The sequence below is a fragment of the Siphateles boraxobius genome, unplaced genomic scaffold, assembly GCF_051911475.1.
Source record: "Siphateles boraxobius isolate OS27281-9 unplaced genomic scaffold, OSU_SipBor_1 2, whole genome shotgun sequence".
Lineage (NCBI taxonomy): Eukaryota > Metazoa > Chordata > Actinopteri > Cypriniformes > Leuciscidae > Siphateles > Siphateles boraxobius.
Genome location: NW_027508810.1, coordinates 11842077 through 11861821, shown reverse-complemented (window position 1 = coordinate 11861821; position 19745 = coordinate 11842077). Strand labels below are relative to the sequence as shown.

Sequence of the window (19745 nt, the reverse complement as noted above, 5' to 3'; positions counted from 1 at the left end):
GCACACCCCAGTCTGGCAAACATGCTCCTGAGGTCTCCATGTCATAGTTAGTGCTAACAATGTGGAACCAGAGCTAACAGAGCCCCTGAAGAGCCAGCTGCTCAATTTGTAACCCGTCCTATGCCACAATGCTTGGACGTGGGTGCAGAGTATGGGCAGCTCCCTTGCTATGGTTTTCCCACCATGGAAGCTGCAGTTTTGAGGCTGTGGTTGGAGCATTCCTGAGCCTAGTTTGGTTCAGTGGCTCTCTGCGGGTGCTTGACTTCAAATGTGGAACTGGGTCATAAAGACTCTGTGGGGCGAAGATCAGAGGGGGAAAACTGCAAGATTCCCACACCATCTACAGGTCCCACTCAGCTCTTCTTACACCTTGCCCCTGCTGAACTTCAGCGAGAGAAGAGATCCCTGACAGGAAAAACAAGGAAATATTATGAAGAAAATGGAAAAGGTGAGAGGGACAGGGAGGTTATGGGCGGTGGGAAAGAAGACAGATCAGTCCCCAGAGAGATGGAGAGTGACTGAGAGCCAATGAAGAGTGAAGGACACTTATCTCTGCAATGTGATCCTGCCTCGATGGAAGGTGTAGGTGTGGGTGAGGGAAGAAGAGAGATGGAGAGACTGATATATGCACTGGGGAGGAGAGTGAAGGAGGCTCTTAACTAGCAGTAATGCCTAATTACCATGAGATGAATGCTTAGGTCCAAGCAGCGTGTTAATGTGCTGCCCTTTACTAAATGTCACGCTAATCTGAGTATTAGTTTAAGCAGCGGCGTGGGCAGTTCCTCAGCAGAGACGTCGGTTTGTGGAAACATTGCAGGAAATTGAATGAGAATGTTAGAATTGCAGTGTTCCCTGCCCCCAGCTCCTTTGCGTAGGCTCGCCATCCTGCACCACACCTAACCACAGCTCTAAAAGCAGCTAATGTTTGGCATGTCAACTGGGTTTAACGCTGAACAGTGCTAGGATGAATGGAGAAGGGTCACAGTATGTTTTTAAGGCCTGTTTTCATTTCACCCGCACTAAGTTCCTGTGTGAGCAGAATGTCTGAATGGAGGGAAAGTAGTGATAATTCAGCCTGAGTAAGAGGAGTAAGTAAGATGTTTCCTTGGGTTGGAGAAGGCCAAATGGTTGTGGTGTTGTAAGAATGGCTTGGCTACGTGCGACAACGCTAATACTATAATAGCAGAAAGAATAGTCAAAGCTGAGGGATGCTAATGCTAACTGTCCACACACAAAGATTTAATGTAGCATTAGCATAGCCCTAAATAATTTACATTTACGCATTTGGCTGATACTTTTATACAAAGACTTGTGTTGCGTTCAAGGTACAGATATTATCAGCTGTTGCATTCCCTTACAATCAAACCAATGACCGTGGCGTTGCCGTGTCAATGACCAAATTCCATGGTGTTGCTAGTGCCATGCTTTACCTTTTGACCTTTAGGGAGGCTACATTATTCTCATACCAAGGATGAGACTCTTGTCCTTTGCTACTTACAAATGTTTTGATGTTAGCGGTTTACTTCAGTCCATATGTAAAGAAAAGCTATTGGTTCCACGCCATGATATCTTAAATGCTACATAACCTTGTTTAGCAATTCACGCTCCAAAAAGGTGTAATTGACTTTACATCTGCAGTCTGTTACTCGTAGCTAGTGTAAGCAAATGATAGTGCCGTGTAATTGAATCTGGAAAATGTAAATATGTCTAACAGGTCTGCTGATCTAGATAACTCTCCAAGATGAAGGAGTCATCTGTAATAGTTCCTAACTTTGTGTATGTGTCATTTATAATGCGGTTTTGCTTTAAGGAAAAATAGAGTATTTTATTTTCAGCTGACAGGAAATTGACTTCCCCTCGTGTGAGAGGGGTGACATGAGGTTGCTGAAATCTTCCACGGGTTTCTGTTTGTTTTTATTGAGTTCCATAATGGGCTGCTTGAAGCTAATATGCAGGCTAGCCACACATCAAAGACACTCCACCTTCTCAACCCCCCATTCTAAAAATATTATGGCCTCAGGATATTTTCTGTCTGTCAGAATATGAACAAAAGGCCAATAGTTCCAAGCGCCATGCTACATCTTGAGGAGTTGTTTTCTACTGCCCCCTAGTGGTGCTAGACCTTCACTGCATAGATTCAAGAACATTTTGTCAGTCCAAATGAAGGCTTCTGTCTCCCGTAGTGAGATTTATGTTCTGATTAAGTCTGTTTTCATTCTTGTAATAGACCCTTCCTCTTCGTTCCATTACATTCCCACTCTCACCACCTTTTACACAAAATAGTCTTCCGATTTCCTTCCCACCCAGGCCCAGCATGTAGGCCCTCAGACCGACTTAATGAAAGACGGCTGTCAAAACCAGAGACAGTGGATGAAAATGTCCTTTTATTATAAAAAAGTTGTTCATCTCTGGTGGTACTGATGTATCAAATGGACAGGCTTGAGATGTTTGGGGAGGTCTCAGCCGGCAGACAGTAGTGTTTGTTGCAAAAGCCTATTTTGAAACAGGAATTGAATTATGGGCCTGTAATGCAAACCACACGTGTGCCTGTGTTGGGTCTTTGTTCAGCCAAGACCTCCGTGAACCATACCCCCTATATCTGGGGACACTGATCTCTATCCGCACCTATGGCCTCTGCATTTCAGCAATGGAAATTTGCATTGCAAGCCAGCGCAAATACTAGCTGCCTGCCCACAAAGCAACAATTAGTTCATTTTAATGCTAGCCTTTGTTTGCTTAATATATTTGCTGGCAATGCTCTGTTGTTTTAGTTGTTTTACCATTTAGTACATATATACGTAAACATATTAAATATAGATACAAATAAATGTTTTTATTCATTCCCCCCCCCCCCCCCTACACAGAAAAAGAGGAAAACCTTGTTTTAGGCTGAGGGGAGATATACTCTTCTCACTCACCACAATATCATTTCTTTCACCCCCTTCGCCTTTCTCTGGGCTTCTTTGCCAAACCACTGTCTCTAGCTGTCTGTAACTGCTTGCGCTCAATCCAGCATTAACTACTACAATACAGAACCAGGGTTTCTACAGCAGAGCAGACTGAATTCTCATGATCTGTTGTTAGTTCAGAGGATAGTGATAAGTTCATAACCTTAAATCTCACCTTTAAACAAAAGACAATCCTAGAAGTCAGCAGAATCTGGGCCAATCAGCTCGCTACAGTCACTGCGATGTCAGAAACAGGAAAAAATCACCCAGCTGTGCCGGTCAGCGCACGCTGTCATGGTCTATGAGATGTTTCATGGAGGTTTCATGGAACTGGGGAACAAACGGCACTCTTCAATGGTTTAAAAATGACCGTGTGAAACAGAATCGCTCTCAGGCGTTCGCACAGTCACAGTGCCAAACTCAGCAGGATGTGATTTGAGCGTGCTAACTCAAAGAAAGAGTGAACTTATGGCCAACACAAGCTCTCCTTTTCCCACAGCATAAGCTCTCCACATGTCAGTGCCAAATTCACTGGAAATACACCTGACGGAGTGTAATGTGGAAACCATAGCATTTTCAGACAGTGGGGAGATATTCTGTATTGCATATTCAGGCTTTTCACAGGCTTTGCACAATACTTTAAAAAGTTAATTTACCCCAGTGGTGACATGATACGGTCAGTTAATACTGCCGCTAAGGCTAATTTAATAGCTAGCATTTTGTGTATTTTAAATACACTCATTTAAATAATATTTTTACAAAATGTGACAAATTATAAGTTTGATGGGAAATTACGTAAAAAATGAAAAAAAAATTCTTTCCCCACACGTGTATCATATTTTATTTAACGTCTATTCTTCACTGACACTGCCTCCTTGGTTTAAAAAAACACACAAAAAAATCGAATTAGTTGCAAAACAAGTTTGCTACAATAAGTTTTGTACCATTTTGTGGTTGAAATTCTACAACTGAGGGACAGAAGTAATTTGTGTAAAAAATTCTATAAATTTCAAATAATAAATATTCAAATGGTTATCTGAACTGAGATAATAATATATATATATATATATATATATATATATATATATATATTCTATATATATATATAAATTATAAATGTATTAATATAATTATACATTTATATACTACTCTATATATATATATATATATATTCATTATTATTATTAAATTATAAATGTATTAATATAATTATACATTTATATACTACTACTATATTATATAAATATTATTATTAAATTATATAAATGTAACAGATTTATATTTTTGTCCGTCTTCTGCTTTCTGCCAGTGTGGAGTCCGTGAATGATGGTCTTTTCCACATGGTGGAGGTGCTGATCCAGAATCAGACCCTGAGTTTGGTGGTGGATAAAGGGGCACCAAAAAGCCTGGGCAAACTGCCCCGCCCCCCTGTTGTGGACCACAACACACAACTCTATATAGGCGGTAAGAGTCAAAGACACCTCAGTGTATTTCAAAGGTTTCATAGTGGCTTGCTTTGAGACACAAAATGCTGTCCAAATGTTTGAATACATAATGATTGTAATGTAAATCATTTGCAGGCCCTCTCTCTATTGTATGAGTGTGTTAATATTTGCCTGTTGTTCATATTTTTAGGGGTTCCCTCTCTGATTGACACGGCAGGCCTGCGACCGGGTCCAGACCGTCCATTCCAGTCCTTTAACGGCTGTATTCACGACGTACGGCTCAATGGGGAACTCCAAGACGTCGGCGGTGGACCGTCAGGGGTTGATGGTGTCCTGCCGGGCTGTCACTCCTGCGGCGTTTGTGTTCAGGGGTCCTGCAGACAGAGAGGAGAGACAGGGGTGTCCTGCGAGTGTCCCACCGGCCACAACGGCCCACTGTGTGAACAGATGACCTCCCAGAGCCCCTGTCAGAGCAGCAGGTACACAAACACGCATGTACACAAACACTCACAGTTGTGCTTGTATCAGGCAGTAATACCCTCTCTCTTCCTGTGCAGGTGTGTGCATGGTGTGTGTGTGCCTAAAGGCTCCTCATACAGCTGCTCATGTGCAGATGGATACACCGGCCAGTCCTGTGACAGACGGGAGGAGTCCGCCGCATGTACGGGGCAGCACTGTGTGCACGGAGTGTGCAGAGCGAAGGAGAGCGGAGAGCCGGTTTGCCACTGCCAGCCTGGGTACAGCGGGCCGACCTGTGAAACAGGTGAGACACACTGCAAAACATATGCATTATTCTTGATCAGAATTTAAAAGCTTGCTACTTATACCACTTAAAAACAAGATCATTAATAAATGTTTCTGGTCCTACTGTGCACAATTCATCAGTGCATGTTATTTTACAAGAATTTTTTTTTCCATAATCTTCCAGTGAGGTTGATTTTATACTGTGATCTATCTTTTCTTTTGGTATATTCTTTTGGTTTGTAGATCCATTTACCAATAGTTATTTAGTAAGATGATGATCCACACTGAAATACTTATTACTGTTGCTGCTCCCATAATCTTAAGAATTTAATAATGTTCTCTGCTTTTCAGATGACTACTTTCATTCAAACTTTATTGGGTGGTGAAGAATATTACAATAACTTCACATACAATAATATCTCATTTTAACAGAACGCTACAATAATAACCACACACTTTTTCAGTGGGTTTTCATTTTCTCCATAAGATCTCTATGAGATCTCAAAAAGTAAAAACACTGTTTTACAATTATTCCAAAATAAATAAATAATGCATATACTCTACTGTTAAAAAGTTTAAAGAAAAAGAAATTAGCCGACTACTTGTATTCAACAAGAATGCATTAAGTGCATCAAAAGTGAAAAAGACTTACGCTGTTACAAAAAAATCTATTTAAAATAAATTCTGTACTTTTGAACTTTCTATTCAAAGAATCCACACAAAAAAATGTCTTGTGGTTTTCATAAAAAAATATTAAGCAGTATTAAGTTCAAAATATTAAATATTATCTTTAATCATTGATCATAAGAAATGTTTCTTGGGCAGCAAATCATCATATTAGAATGATTTCTGAAGGATCATGTGACACTGAAGACTGGAGAAATAAGACTAAATTACATTTCAAAATATATTCAAATAGAAAACCGCTACAATTATAATTGTAAAAGTTGTAATATTTCACAATATTACTATATTTACTGTATTTTAGATCAAATAAATGCAGCCTTGGTGAGCATAAGAGACCCCAGACTCATTGCATTGCAAATGCTGTTTCATTACCATGCCGTACAGAATCCAGAAGAGTGAAGCAACAAGTCAATATGTGACCTGAAAGTCCTTATGTTTATTAATATGTTATATAAATCCTTTATCTGATGGCCTGTCCTCTGTCCCCTCCTCCACACAGAGCTGACGTGCCAAGGAGAGATGGTTCGCGAGCTCCTCAAGCGCCACATGGGTCATAAAAACTGCACCTCCACAAGTAAAATCCCCCGAGTGGAGTGTCCTCACGCCTGCCACTCGGGCCTGTGCTGCGCCCCCACCAAAAGCCGGAGACGGAAGGTCAGCTTCAAGTGCTCCGATGGATCGTCCTTTTCCGAGGAGATCGAGACCACGGTGGAGTGCGGCTGCACAAACTGCCAATTGTAATAATAGAGCGGAAGATGGAGCGGAAAAGAAAATATATTGTAAAATAAACAAAACACAAATAGAACTTATTTTTATTAAGGGATGTTTTTTTTTTTTTAAAGAAAGAGACTGTTTTTATGATGTTGCTTATATGTGTCGGATGAAAAGTCATTTTTGTATCGTCAAACAAAACACACACAGATTAACATTCCTGAAAATATATGAATTATATAAATATGTATAAATCTATATAAATGTACAACCTAACCTTAAGAATTAATTTGGTCTGTGTATTGCATGTCTATTGTGAAGTGTGAGCGCAGAGACTTTTCGCTGGAGAAGCAGGTGGGCTGAAATGAGCCTGCGTAGCCAATCAGGGGAGGACTGTCTAGACTCTCTATCACAGGAAGTGGTGAGCCAACTTCCTGTGCTCTGGTGGCAAAAAAAAAAAAGGGCAAAAAAGGAACTGCTTCCTAACGGAAATCAGAGAACTCACCTGCAGATTTCAAGGACAGAGCTTCCAGTGGGATGGGCTGATATTTTGTACTTTGGGTGTTTTTTGTTGTTTTTTGTTGCTTTGGTCCATCAGAGAAAGACGTGGAAAGCTCATCTGTGTGGCTCTGGTTTACAAGCTGCAACTCATCCGAGTGATTTGTTTGCATGACTGCATGGAAAAGTTAAATGTGAACTTGTGACATGCTGCGGTCATGCAGTAAAGCTATTGTAGTAATACCTGCTCTAAATCTGTTTTATTTGTACAGTTAAACTCCACATGCATTCCCACTGTCACAGCATCGGCTTGATACAGGTTACCGCATCTCTGGTGCAAAGCACTTCATACTGACGTAGTATTCCGTCATAACCGTCCTTTACTAAAATATTAAATGCAAATATATTACACCCATTACTACTGTATTGGTTTATGTGTACCATTTTTGTTTGTTACATTTTTTTTTTAGATTTTTTACTCAGAGAGAGCGAGGCCTATAGATTTTCCAAAGGAAAACCTAAGCAGTGTTAATGAATTTTCAGCCTCGTTCTGTCTCGCCCCCGTTCGTCACATGCTTTTGAATAAAGGTAGCCTACAAGCAGATTTAGGAATCTCCAGTGAACAATGTAACTGAGCTTGTGCAAGAAGTGTCATGTTAGCACCACTAATCAGAGGACTGGTGGTTATACGGTGCATTTTCTAATAATGTTTTGTTAAATATGAATTAGAGAGTGGTGATTAACTTGCAGTGAATGTTGAATTAAACTTGTAATGAAATACAGGGTTGGACTTTTTGTGATTCTTTTCAGTGTAAGCTTTTCTTTTTTTTACCTCGTAAATTTGAACTTCCTGAAACCAGTATCGAGTTCAAAAAAGAAAAGAAATTGATCTATCGTTTGTTGGTCGAATAAGATAAAGAGTGTTATTTTTTTAATTTATTTTTTTTTAATGATTGTTCCTTTTCCAGTATTATAGTCAGACAACACAGTTCCCTAAAGAGTAATCACTGTGGCCCTCATACTTCCCTCGGGTCATTTTGACCCAAAACTTTTTAATTGAGTGTTTATTACAATGGTCCAAGACCTTAGGACTTTAGTCACACTTGAACCACGAATACACACAAAAAATTGACTGGATTCGAGGAGTTAATGTGGTTCTAATAAAAAAGTAACAAATCCTTCCTTCATAGTTCAATTTGACCCCCTTAGGAATGAATGGAATGTGAGGAATGCTTCAGTATACATTGAAAAAAAAATTTAAACTAAACTTTGCCAAAAAAATATTTTATAATGTCTACATATCTGAAAGCATACTGAAAAGATAAACTCAAGAATTGACATTAGGACCCAGTGGAACAGCTCATTTGCTCCAAATAGAGCTTTAAGGCCATCTAGTGGCAAGAGCCATGAAATATCATGTTATATATTTTTTGTTCCACAAGAGGTCGTCAGAGACCCCCAAATTGACCCCATGTGAGATATTTTGAGCTGGTTATGCATGTATTGAAGAGTTATTTTGTTATTTAAGTTGAAAGAATGTGAAGAATGTGCTTAAATTATATACATTTATTTTTTTATATTTAATTTAATTTATTGATACAATATAGTAATTTAAAGGCACAAAAAAATATCCAAAAAATATTTTTCAAAATGAAATGATATAAGCTTTCTAGAAATATATATATATATTATTTATATTAATATATAATATATATATTATTTTTGTATATATATATATATATATATATATATATTTTTTTTTTTTTTTTTTTTAAGAGACTTGACATGACCCCAATACATTTCAATGATATATTTCCAATCATCAATAATAAACAACTGTGTAATATTTATTTTTGTTTTTTTAAACTATACTGTTATGGGCCTAGTAGGCTAGTCTACTATTACCGGTATATCACGACAAAGCTTATCATTGGCCGACTGATTGTCCTTGGCTTGAAGAAGAAGAAAAAAACGATCATGGCCAACAAGTTCCCATTAGTCCTATATCTCTTTAGATAATCATGTTTTTGCATATTTCTGCTTCCATTAAGAGAATGCTAACGGATGACATTTGTAGTCAAATTCAGCTCCTGGAGAGTCACAGACAGTCCTGCAGAGTTTGGTTCCAACCCTGCGCCAACACACATACCTGTAGTTTTGAAGGACTTGATTCCTGGGTCAGGTGCAGTAAATTATGGCGTAAGCCAAACTCTGCAGGGCTGTGGTCCTCCAGGAACTGAGTTATACACCCTTTTTAGACAGTACGAAACACAGGGACCTTACTTAATTCGTGCGCTCTGTGAAGAGAATGTGTATTTAGGAGTTTTGTCCACTAGATGGAGGTATACACCAATTTGCTGTGAGTCAGAACGTCTCTCGCAGGGCGTTGAGCGGGTTAGTGCCTGAATACTGTTGATCATTTTGGTCGAGGTAAGGAGGATTTGGTGCACTAATCTGGAAACAAAGGAAGACTCTGATTACAGCCGTGTTCTTGATAGGCAGACTGTTCTATAGGCCTGTTTAATTTCCAATTAGCCAGTGAACTGATATTTTTTCTTTGAATTATGTTTTTCCTGCAATATGTAGAGACCACAAAACCTGTGTGACCTGTTGTTGAATAACTGGATCCTGATCCTTTTTTTCCTTGATGGTGCTCTCAGTATGTTTTTGTTCACTTGTTCTTTGCCCCAGTGGTCTGCTTTATATATGAAACATATTGATATGGATGCATTAAGAAATCAGCTTACTGTTTGTATTATAGGCTACCTCTTCTCTGTGCTTGTTCAATTCAGACAGACTGTCAGTGTACAGTATTAGTGGTGAAGATTTTTCAGTGACTCTTTCTGCAGGTTACATCGTTATGCCAGTAGGTGGCAACTATCTTTAAGAGTGAGTCATTGAGCCATTCACTCCAATGATTTGTTCAAAACAATGATTCATTCAGGAACGCAATTGTAAGATGTGTTCGAAATCGCCCTCTATACCCTCACTATTCCCTACATTATTCCACATATAGTCCCCTTGAAGGAGTGAATGAAAACGAGTGAGTGAATTCGGACAGTGAGTGTCCTGGAATGGCTGCCGCATTTGCACTGTGCTTTTTGTTTAATAGGCTAATTATTTGAAACTTAGCAAACTAGCGCCTTCAGTAATGAAAACATTTATCTTAAACACTGTGGACATGAAAACTAGAATGTATAAGCCTTAATTAAACAATTAAATAATCAGTTAAAAAGGAATTTATGATATTAACAGCAGCCACATTGGGCCTTCAATCGGTTTGGAAAATGGATGGATGGATAATTCATCTGCGGGCGCCATCTTCTGGCGAGACACAGGAATTAATTTGGCGAAACCCTCACAGTGCATTATGGATATTAGCCGTTGAGCGTACATCGGTTGTACACTTGTTATTGCTGTGCGGTGGTTGTGAGCAGGGGCGTGGTAGCGGGGGAAAAAGAGTACAAAGGGCCTTAAGCCTGTTTTATGCTTCTGCGTCGAATCGACGGCGTACCCCCGCAGACCCCTCTGCGTCGCCGCAAACCCCTCCGCCGTAGCTCAACATGCACCTCCAAAAAATTGTGACTACGCGTCGAGGCGACGCAGACCACAAGGGCTGTGATTGGTCAGATGCACCGCGATGCAACTCAACCTGACGCAGAACCATATAACGGCCACGACGCCGTTGGAGTGACAACGTAGCTATGCCGTGGAGTTGACGCAGAAGCATAATGAGGCCTTTAGAAGTCGCCGAGCTTAAGTCAAAAGTCCGTCCACCCCCCAAACCCCCCCCCCCCCCCCCCCCACGTTGGAGAAGTTGCCGCGCTCAAATCAAAAGTCCGTCTCCGTCTCCACTCCCAGCCTGACTTTCTTTTAATTATTATTCATAATTGATTTTTTAGACCAGTGGATCTACAAGACCATGCGGTTAACATTATGTTGTGTCTGTAGCGTAGGCCTATTGTTTGGTGTGCTTGTTTTGTTTTGTTAAGATATATAAGAAATATATATATAAGATATATAGGAAAGTGCTATAGCCTATAGGCTAAATGGATTTCTCGGCGATGTCATCACTGCTTGCGCACGCAGCCAAGGCAAAAGACCCGAGGTCTTTGTACCGGGGTAAAGGGTTTCTGATGGCAGATACATTTTGGTAGACGTACCCTGCCTGTAGTTAGCCGTACGGATGTAACCAAGGCCCTTATGGACATAGACATAGCCATCATAAGGCTTGGCTTTTAATGCCTTGCCTTTGACTAGGGAGCACATCTGACCTCAACACGCAAAAATCCGGTGCAGCATCAAAGTATTTGACGAGCTGCACATGACCACATAGCACGTAGTTGTATGCATCAAGGGATTTGTACCCTCTAATAATTTCTCTTGTATAGGCTACACACTTGGTGTCTGAATTAGACAATTAAATATATATATATATATCAGGCCATAAAATTGCTGGCCACTTCTTGTCATCCACAGTCCAAAGATCGTCAGGTATTGCGTAGGGATCCGGCAAGATCTCACCATTGCTGAGAGTACGTTTTTTAATATAATCGCCACGGTCGGAGGTACTAAGGCTTCCCACATAATCCATCGTCAAATCTTTGATTTCCAGTAAAGTAACGTTATATGTGTGCAGTCATGCTATGTTGCAGGTCGTAAAGTAACGTAAACAAGGTTAACTTATATAAAAGCAAATTCGGGCTCTATAGAGGCTATTAGGCTACATTACTAACTTAGTCTAACATGATAATTCATACATGCATCACAGTATGTCCGGATTTTGATTCGTAAAAAGTTGGACGTTTTACATAATGTTATATTAATATGAAACACAAACAAACAGATCCAACTCTGAAATTGCAGTTTATTATTGAGTCAACAAGAAATTACAAACAATGCGAAATCTACGTTAATTACAATGTTCTTTTACAGAACTCGGCATAACAGCGGTTTTGTGTGAAGAACACTTTGTCAATAAACTTCCATACAATATGCTTGTCTCTCTTCAGACCAGCTGTGTTCTCAATAGTAGTTCCAGTATAACGTGTGATTATTAGTCCAGGATTCAAAGCCAAAACCTTTAATGTGTGTAATGAACACAAGGCATTTTTCCATAGAGTTATTCATGTCATGTGGCATACTATTTACTTTTCAAGGTGTCATTTATGGCTCTTAAAGTGATGTAATAAGTGATGTCTTAAACTATTCAAAATTGACCAATGCTAGGATGATGCATAATTACACTAGACTTAATTTGATGTTGAGTTCATGTAGCTCAAAAGGTAAAGTATGACTAGTGAAAGGTCATGAGTATAATTCCAAGGGAAGACATAAACTCATAAAACATATAGCTTGAATGCGATGTGTGACTTGCAGTTTTCTCCATAAATGCTCCTAAAGACTGTAATGACCCTGCATTCAATGTGAATGATTTAACAGGCAGTATAACCTCTAGTAGTCTCTGGAGACGCACAGGCCTGAAAGTACAATATCATTTTCCCTCAGTTTTTGTAACTGTAAAGGATAATGTAGAATAATTAAACGTTCAATTACATGTCACTTTATACGTTTTATAACCGTAGTGGTACTGTTGTTCAAAACGATAATAAGCCATAAATATAGCTATATAAAAAAACTCTGCCTAGGCCTATACACTAGCGCTGTAAAGAAACAAAATACAGGGTTAGTTCATCCAAAAATGGAAATTATCCCATAATTTACTCACCCTCAAGCCATCTTAGGTGTATGTGACTTTCGTCTTTCGGCCAAACACAATTAGAGTTATATTAAAAATATCCTGGCTCTTCCAAGCTTTATAATGGGAATGAGTAGTTCCCTATTATTAAGCCCAAAAAAACGCATCCAACCAAAAGAAAAGTATCCATATTTATTACTTTATAAACTAAAATCACTGGCTTGCAGTAATGGCCATACGCGAGTCTTGTTGCAGGGAAAAGTGACGTCTGACTCTGATTGTGAACTGACCCTTAAATAAACTTTATTTACTGCACTCAATTTGTTTAAAGTGTCATCTTCAGTTTCCATTACAACAAATTTCCCAAAATAATGTGGGTCTGCCTTGCAAGGAGCAACATGAAAACAAGTTAAAACTCTTCTTCAATCTGCGAGAAATACATGAGAACAGAGATCAAGGAAATAAAACAGTCCAGTTATGATACTAACATTTGAAAAATATTTATGAAATCAGTATTTTGGGACCGTTTCCTGGGAGAGAAATACTATCGATTTTAAATATGTATATCAGCTTAATGTAATTTTTGTCAATTTTTGCACACAATGACGTCAAAGCTGTCATAGACAATAAAAGCCACCAACTCCAAATTAGATTTTGTGATGGGCTTCTGAAAATGTAAACACTGCAAGACATTCAGTGCAGTACTGGAGGATTCGCAGTTAATGTGAAGGTCAGGACGACCTACTAGCTCTATTATCTCTCCTAGTAATCCATAGGAAAAGAGAGATTTTCATAGCATTCAGATTAAATGGCAAGCATCCCAGATTATCCGGAACAATGGCGCACTAATACCCAGCTGCACCGGGTTTGCAGCGTGATACATCCACTTGTTTATTGAAGGGGCTAATCTCTCTGTAAGTCTAGTCCCCGTGAGAATCTGTGTTTACAAAAGGACAGATCTGCGCCTCTTTCATGCCATTCAAATCCTTTCAAGTGCTCAGTCATTATGTTCAGTAGCTTGCCTCTTAACCCTATTTCCTAACATGTGGCTCTTCCTCCTGCCAGAGAAGATGGAGAGGTAAAACTGCTGGGGCATGTCGAGTTATTGAGGCACTATAATACTTGCAATTCCTCAGAATTAGCCACACATTATGGTCGTGTGCAAAATGCTTCTGAGGAAGAAGACGAGAGGAAATTGCCACAGATTTCAAACACAGATGCAAGAAATGAATGGAAATACTTCTAGGGAAGAGTTCAGCCAAAAATGACAGTCCTGTCCTCATTTACTTTCTGTGTAACAAAAAAGGAGATATTGTCAAGAATGTACTAGTTGTGCTTTTTCTAGAAAAAGAATGAATGGAGCTTTTCGCGCTTAAAAAGGACTGAAAAAATCCCCAAAAGTGCTCCATATGATATCATTGACTAGGTTCAACTCACTCGTGATGTCATGAATCATATATTTCTTTTGAACTCTATGACCAGTATAGCTGCAAGAGACTTATAATGTGCAATCATACGCGTTTATTTTTAATATTCCATCACTCACAAGTTGGATTGTTGAGTTCAATTTTAAATGTCCGTAATGCCTCCATCAGTTTTCCGAGGTTGACATTCGGCAACAAGGATTCATTAGGAAAGGGTATCTTGACATTATTGGATTTGATAGTGGAATATGGCATTGACAGGGAGCATGACACTGTGTGAAAGAAAGTTTCCACCACACAGCTGGTTATAATCAGGCTGAGAAAGCAAACAGATGGTGCCAAACTGGCATGGCAGACACACACTAGAATGTTGTGCAATTTGTCAAAACAGAACAAATTTCAGACAATTCGTTTTTGTACCTATTGCTTTATTTTGAAAGGAACTTTTTATATCAGGAATATCATTCTTGTCCAGCCATTTTTTTTTAATTCATAGCCTTTTTATTATTAATATTAATGCCTATTATTGCTTAAATTTAGGGTTAAGTATTTTTTTCACTATGTGTTGGGATTTGCCCCGCTGAATGTTGGTGACTATGTTATTGACCGACCGCTGAATCTGAGTCAGAGTCATCAGATTGAGTTTGGCTGTTCATTGTACAAGATTTGACCAATCTAATCTGGCTAATCCGCTTGTTAAAATCAACAACATCACAAATTTATGTCAAGGTTAAGCATGTTGCGATACAGTGTAACAATCGGTCTTATAAACAATATAGAAGTAAAACTTACTTTGTCACAAACTTTCTCTTGCACATAAACGATGCACAGTGCATGAATATTGCACACGAGTGCCAGAACGCGATATGATCAAAGTGGAGTAACATAATGAATAGGCAATTAGTTTGTACGTGCTTGAAACACTACACTACGCTACTTACGCATGTTATAACCTTGAACGTCACCTGATTATGAACTTTACATTTAAAGGGGAGAATTCACAACACCATGAAAGTCAATGGAGCCCATCAACTGCTTGGTTATACCCGTATTCTTCAAAAAATCTTTTCTTTTGCGTTCAACAGAAGAAAGAAATCCATGCAGGTTTGGAACAACTTGAGGGTGAGTAAATGATGACAGAATTGTCACTTTTGGGTGAACTATCCCTGTAAGTGCTTTTGACCAAACACACTTCTCAGAACACCTTAGCAGCTTCCAGGCAACTGTCCTCAATGTCTTAGCATCAGCGGTGGCGAGTTTTCCATGGGAAAGCTCTCATATTATACTTCAGAAAAAGTCCAGATCTGGTTTCTATTTCACTCAGACTTTTGTGTAAAGCATGTTGATGAATCTTGAATTCAAATTTAATTTAATCAATAGAACAATAAATGTAGTATTTCCTAAAGTCTATGTCTAAGAAGAATTTTGTTTTGGAAAAATTGTCCATACCTCAAGGTTTTTGGACAGCATGACTTGCATGTTTTCAGGATGTTTGTGGTTTTATTTAACATCACCGCTGAGGGCACGTTTTTTTGTTCACCGGGGTTAATGAGTGAGCCTCAAAGCCTCAGGGGGGGGGGGAGCCAAAAGGAGCCAAAGGGGGGGGGGGGGGAGCCAAAAGGAGAAATGCAGAGCAACAAAACCAGGAAAGAAAACTCCTGGATCAAATTCATTTTTCCTTTTGTTCAGTGGTCACCCGAGACGTTTGGTATTTGAGTGTTTCTAGGAGTGTGACGGTAGAGGGGTGGCAGCCTGTCCTGGCATGGGGGCGTGACTAACCGCTGCTCTGCCCTCAGATCATTGACAGCTGTGCGCTTTCCAGTCCGATAATTCCTGCCAGCATGGAACGGAAAACCAGCTAACATGGCACGAGTTGCCCTCTTTCCCTAGCAGGCTTCCATCAACAACTAAAACATGCAGTCAACACATTTACCTGGCTATCACAGAACAAAACAAGTCAGAGCCATTGTAACTGCAACAAAAGTGAGTGGCATAACAGCTATCACTCTCATTATAATAAAGCTGTATGCAATGTCTCTAAGGCCTTGTCCACACGGACACGGGTATTTTTATAACCGTGACTTTTTTTACGCGGTTCGGCCGCTCGTCCACACGGAAACGCAGTATCAGGTCACTGAAACCCAACATTTAAAAAAAAAACCTGCCAGGGTGAGGATTTTCAGAAACGTCGGTTGCAGTGTTGTCGTGTAGACAGTAAAACCGGTGTTTCTGCCTTGCGACGTCAGAGTGTGCGCCGTTATCCGCTGTGTTTGACGTCAGATTGTGCGCCGCTGCGTACGTCTTGACAGTGCTTGATAGCGTGTTTTTGCGTTTTCATGTAGATGGAGATTTTTTTGAAACCTAGCATGTGTGTGTGGGATTTTTTTTTTGTTAAATGCAGGAGGTTATAAAAATACCCGTGTCCGTGTAGACTAGGCCTAATACATGCCTGTTATTATAGACTTGGTATAAATCAAATTTTTTACCATATTTGAACTGCTCCTTATATATGCTCCTTATCCACCAAGGCGTCCCTGCCCTTAAAAAGTTTCAAGACCCCCGCTTTAAACAGCTAAGTGCTTTGTACTGAGTTGCCCTGATGGACGTGGAAAGAAAGTGGCCTCAAACTTTTCTAATTGAAACAGCCAAGAGTGAGCCGTCCCAGCGGGGTTAAACTCTCCTGCCTGCAGACAGTTTGCATGTGAAGACACCTAATCACGTCCCAACAGACCACCATCTGCCCGTTTCTGCTCTTCAGTCACCCAACCACCCGCTGCCCGTCAATCTCACAGTCCAGCACACAGCGCCTGGGCATCTCGGTGCCATGCAAGCTTCACTTATCTGCAGATTTGGGTCTGGGAAGAGGCAACGTCCTTGACTGTAAAGTAAACATGTCGGGCAGAGAGTACTTTTCAACGGTCTTATTGTGTTGGACGACAGCACTTTGTTCTGGTGCAATTCATCATTCATTCACAGTTCCCTGTCAGGGATGAAACACTTGAGTTGGTGTTCAAAGGCACTGAGAGGTCATGGGGAGAATGCTTTGTTAAAGGAGGAAATCCCACAGTGATATAATAGACAATTTGAGCATGTGGTCTATGGGGTCTTTTGATGGCACTGCAAACAGCCAGTCCTTCTCACAACCTGTGATGAACTATGGGGAAAAAGCACCAGCAAGTCTGGGCAATTTCTGTCTGAGTCCTTCTTCTGTGCATACCAGTCTTAAAATTAGCTATTTTTTTTCTTTCAGATACGTTGTGCAGAATGAATTTGTCCTAGCTTGACAATTCACACATTGATGCGTTTTTCTCAGGATATGTTTTTACTAAACATATGTGTGTTACCAATGACTTAAGCTACTAATTATATTAGTAATTATCAGGATATTGAAATTTGTCACAGTGTACATAAGCCCTGTTTAGTACTTAATGCACTTGCAGATAACATCTTATTTTCTCTTGTAGTCTTTATCAATTATACGTTTGCATTTCTGTTGGTCTGGGAAAGCTTAGTAGTTCAACTCTGTTATACGGAAAAATCATTGTGATCCATTTTTTACAGAAACAAAAAACAAAGGCCAAGAATTCAGACTCTACATTGTGCAATGATTTATGCTAGCTAAAACTGTTAGCGATTTTTGCACTGATATTAAAACATAACGTTCTGAAACACAAATGTTGTTTACTCAGATGTTTTGAAACAAATATCATGAACTATTCAAACAAAAGGAATAAAATGTCCTGACAAAGATGGCAATATCCAAACTTTTTTGAGCCCTCATGAGGAAAACAGCTTATAAATCATCAAGTTATGTTTTTTGAAAATGTAAAAATGCAGAAAGTTTTATGTGATGGGTAGGTTTAGGGGTAGGTTAGTGTAAGGGTATAGAAGATACAGTTACAGTATAAAAATCATTATGTCTATGGAAAGTCCCCATAGAACATGAAAACACAACGTGTGTGTGTGTGTCTGTGTGTGTGTGTGTATTTCCAAATTTACTATGATGCACAATATAACCTTGTATATCCAACATCCAAATCAGCTGATTTAATACAAGACTTAATTTATTGATCAATATTGGATGTTTTATTGTGCATGAAAATGATTTTTTTCTCTTTTTTACATTAATATTACCTAATTTAAAACATGAATAATTTTATAACACTTACATTTAACCTTTAGCAATATAAATGCAAATTGTCATATTGTACATTGTAATCTTGTTATGCCTAAATATACTTGGAAAAAAAAACACATTATTTTTTATGTTTTTTTATTATTTATATAAAGGGTATTAACATGAAAATAACTTGTCGCCAAGAAATCAAACCCTATTTACTTTGTTTGTGCACATTACTAGTCTTGTGGTGAACAATTCATCCGTGCAAGTTAATTTTTTTGTCTTCGTAATCTTTAATCAAAATCAGAAAATGTTCTTCCCTTCTGGAATGGCATCCAAAATCAGCAAAATAGAGAGAGCTACCACTTCCTCAACTCTCTACCCCCACTTTGTCTTTTGAAACTCATTTATTGCTTGACCTACATATTTGTTTGTGGTCATCTATAACACAAAACAGACTATTTCAAGGCAACGTGTACATATGAGGCTTTAAAAATATATGTCCAAATATAGAATTTCATTTCATTCACAACATTAGGCGCTCATACGTCACCACAACATCTGTCTGTTCCTGCCCTGTTGAGACACATTTTCCCAACAGGCTGATGAAGAGTCCTAATGCCAGGTTATTGCTTGCTGACTGAAAAACAACTCCCTTGTCTTTCACTAATTCTATTAATTGTCTAGTTGTGAGTGAAAGATGTGCAGAAATCACAAGCATCATTGTGAATATTCATAGGCAACACGCACAAATAATTTAACACCATTAATTGTGGTAGGGAAGGCAATTTCAGACTGGCTAGTAATAGGGAGCTAGCTTTGAAAGCATGAGATCCCACCCTCCCTTCAGGAAAGGGTCCAAAACCACATCTCCTTCAAAACTCATGAACGCGAGTCTGCAAAGCGCCACGAAAGACGGCGTTAAATTACCTCATATCACATAACACCTATTACAATAATAATGATTGTAAACAACGTTCAGAGCTCTTACTTGTACCACCTGACTGCTGCAGATTCATTTTGCCATTGATATCGTTGACATAGAAACGCATAAATCCAAGTTAGGGCGTGAACAGCTCCGGGTAGAACGTCACGGGTTGCCATCTCGTAATTACGGACCGAATGCAATGATTGACTTTCTGACTTTCACAGAAAATATATATGTAAATGTTTTAATATTTAGACCATTTATATTATTGATTGCTATCAGGATTTGAAGAGAGTTTCAACCAGCATAACAAAAGGTGTTTATTAAAAAATTGCCTACCCTACCTTGGAGCGCTTTGAGTCTTGTGAAATGGCTCATGGCTTAAATCATCCAGCCGCAATTACAGGAGTTCAGGTTCTCGATTATATATATGTCTTAATGACAACTGCACAGTGGAGATCTAGCTCATTCCCATCAATTTCTCCACAGTTCACCACTCATGGGTGTCAGCAGGCTATTCTAGAGGATTTTATGACTTTTGA

At 39.2% G+C, this 19745-nt stretch overlaps 1 protein-coding gene and 1 long non-coding RNA gene across 2 annotated transcripts in view; both read left to right on the top strand.

Moving 5' to 3' along the window:
- The window catches only part of slit3 (slit homolog 3 (Drosophila)), a 210168-nt gene extending 202353 nt beyond the window's left edge, over positions 1-7815 (top strand). Inside the window, exons 33-36 of the mRNA XM_077235918.1 lie at positions 4258-4412; positions 4584-4872; positions 4951-5156; positions 6324-7815. Coding sequence (XP_077092033.1) covers positions 4258-4412; positions 4584-4872; positions 4951-5156; positions 6324-6565 — 892 coding nt within the window. The 3' untranslated portion in view covers positions 6566-7815. The remainder of the gene's footprint in view (positions 1-4257; positions 4413-4583; positions 4873-4950; positions 5157-6323) is intronic.
- Positions 7816-9486: 1671 nt separating this feature from the next.
- LOC143744449 (uncharacterized) lies at positions 9487-17643 on the top strand. Its single transcript, XR_013205847.1, has 4 exons — positions 9487-9692; positions 15241-15277; positions 15952-16138; positions 16684-17643. It is a non-coding gene; the product is annotated as an uncharacterized LOC143744449 (long non-coding RNA).
- The last annotated feature ends 2102 nt before the right edge of the window (positions 17644-19745 follow it).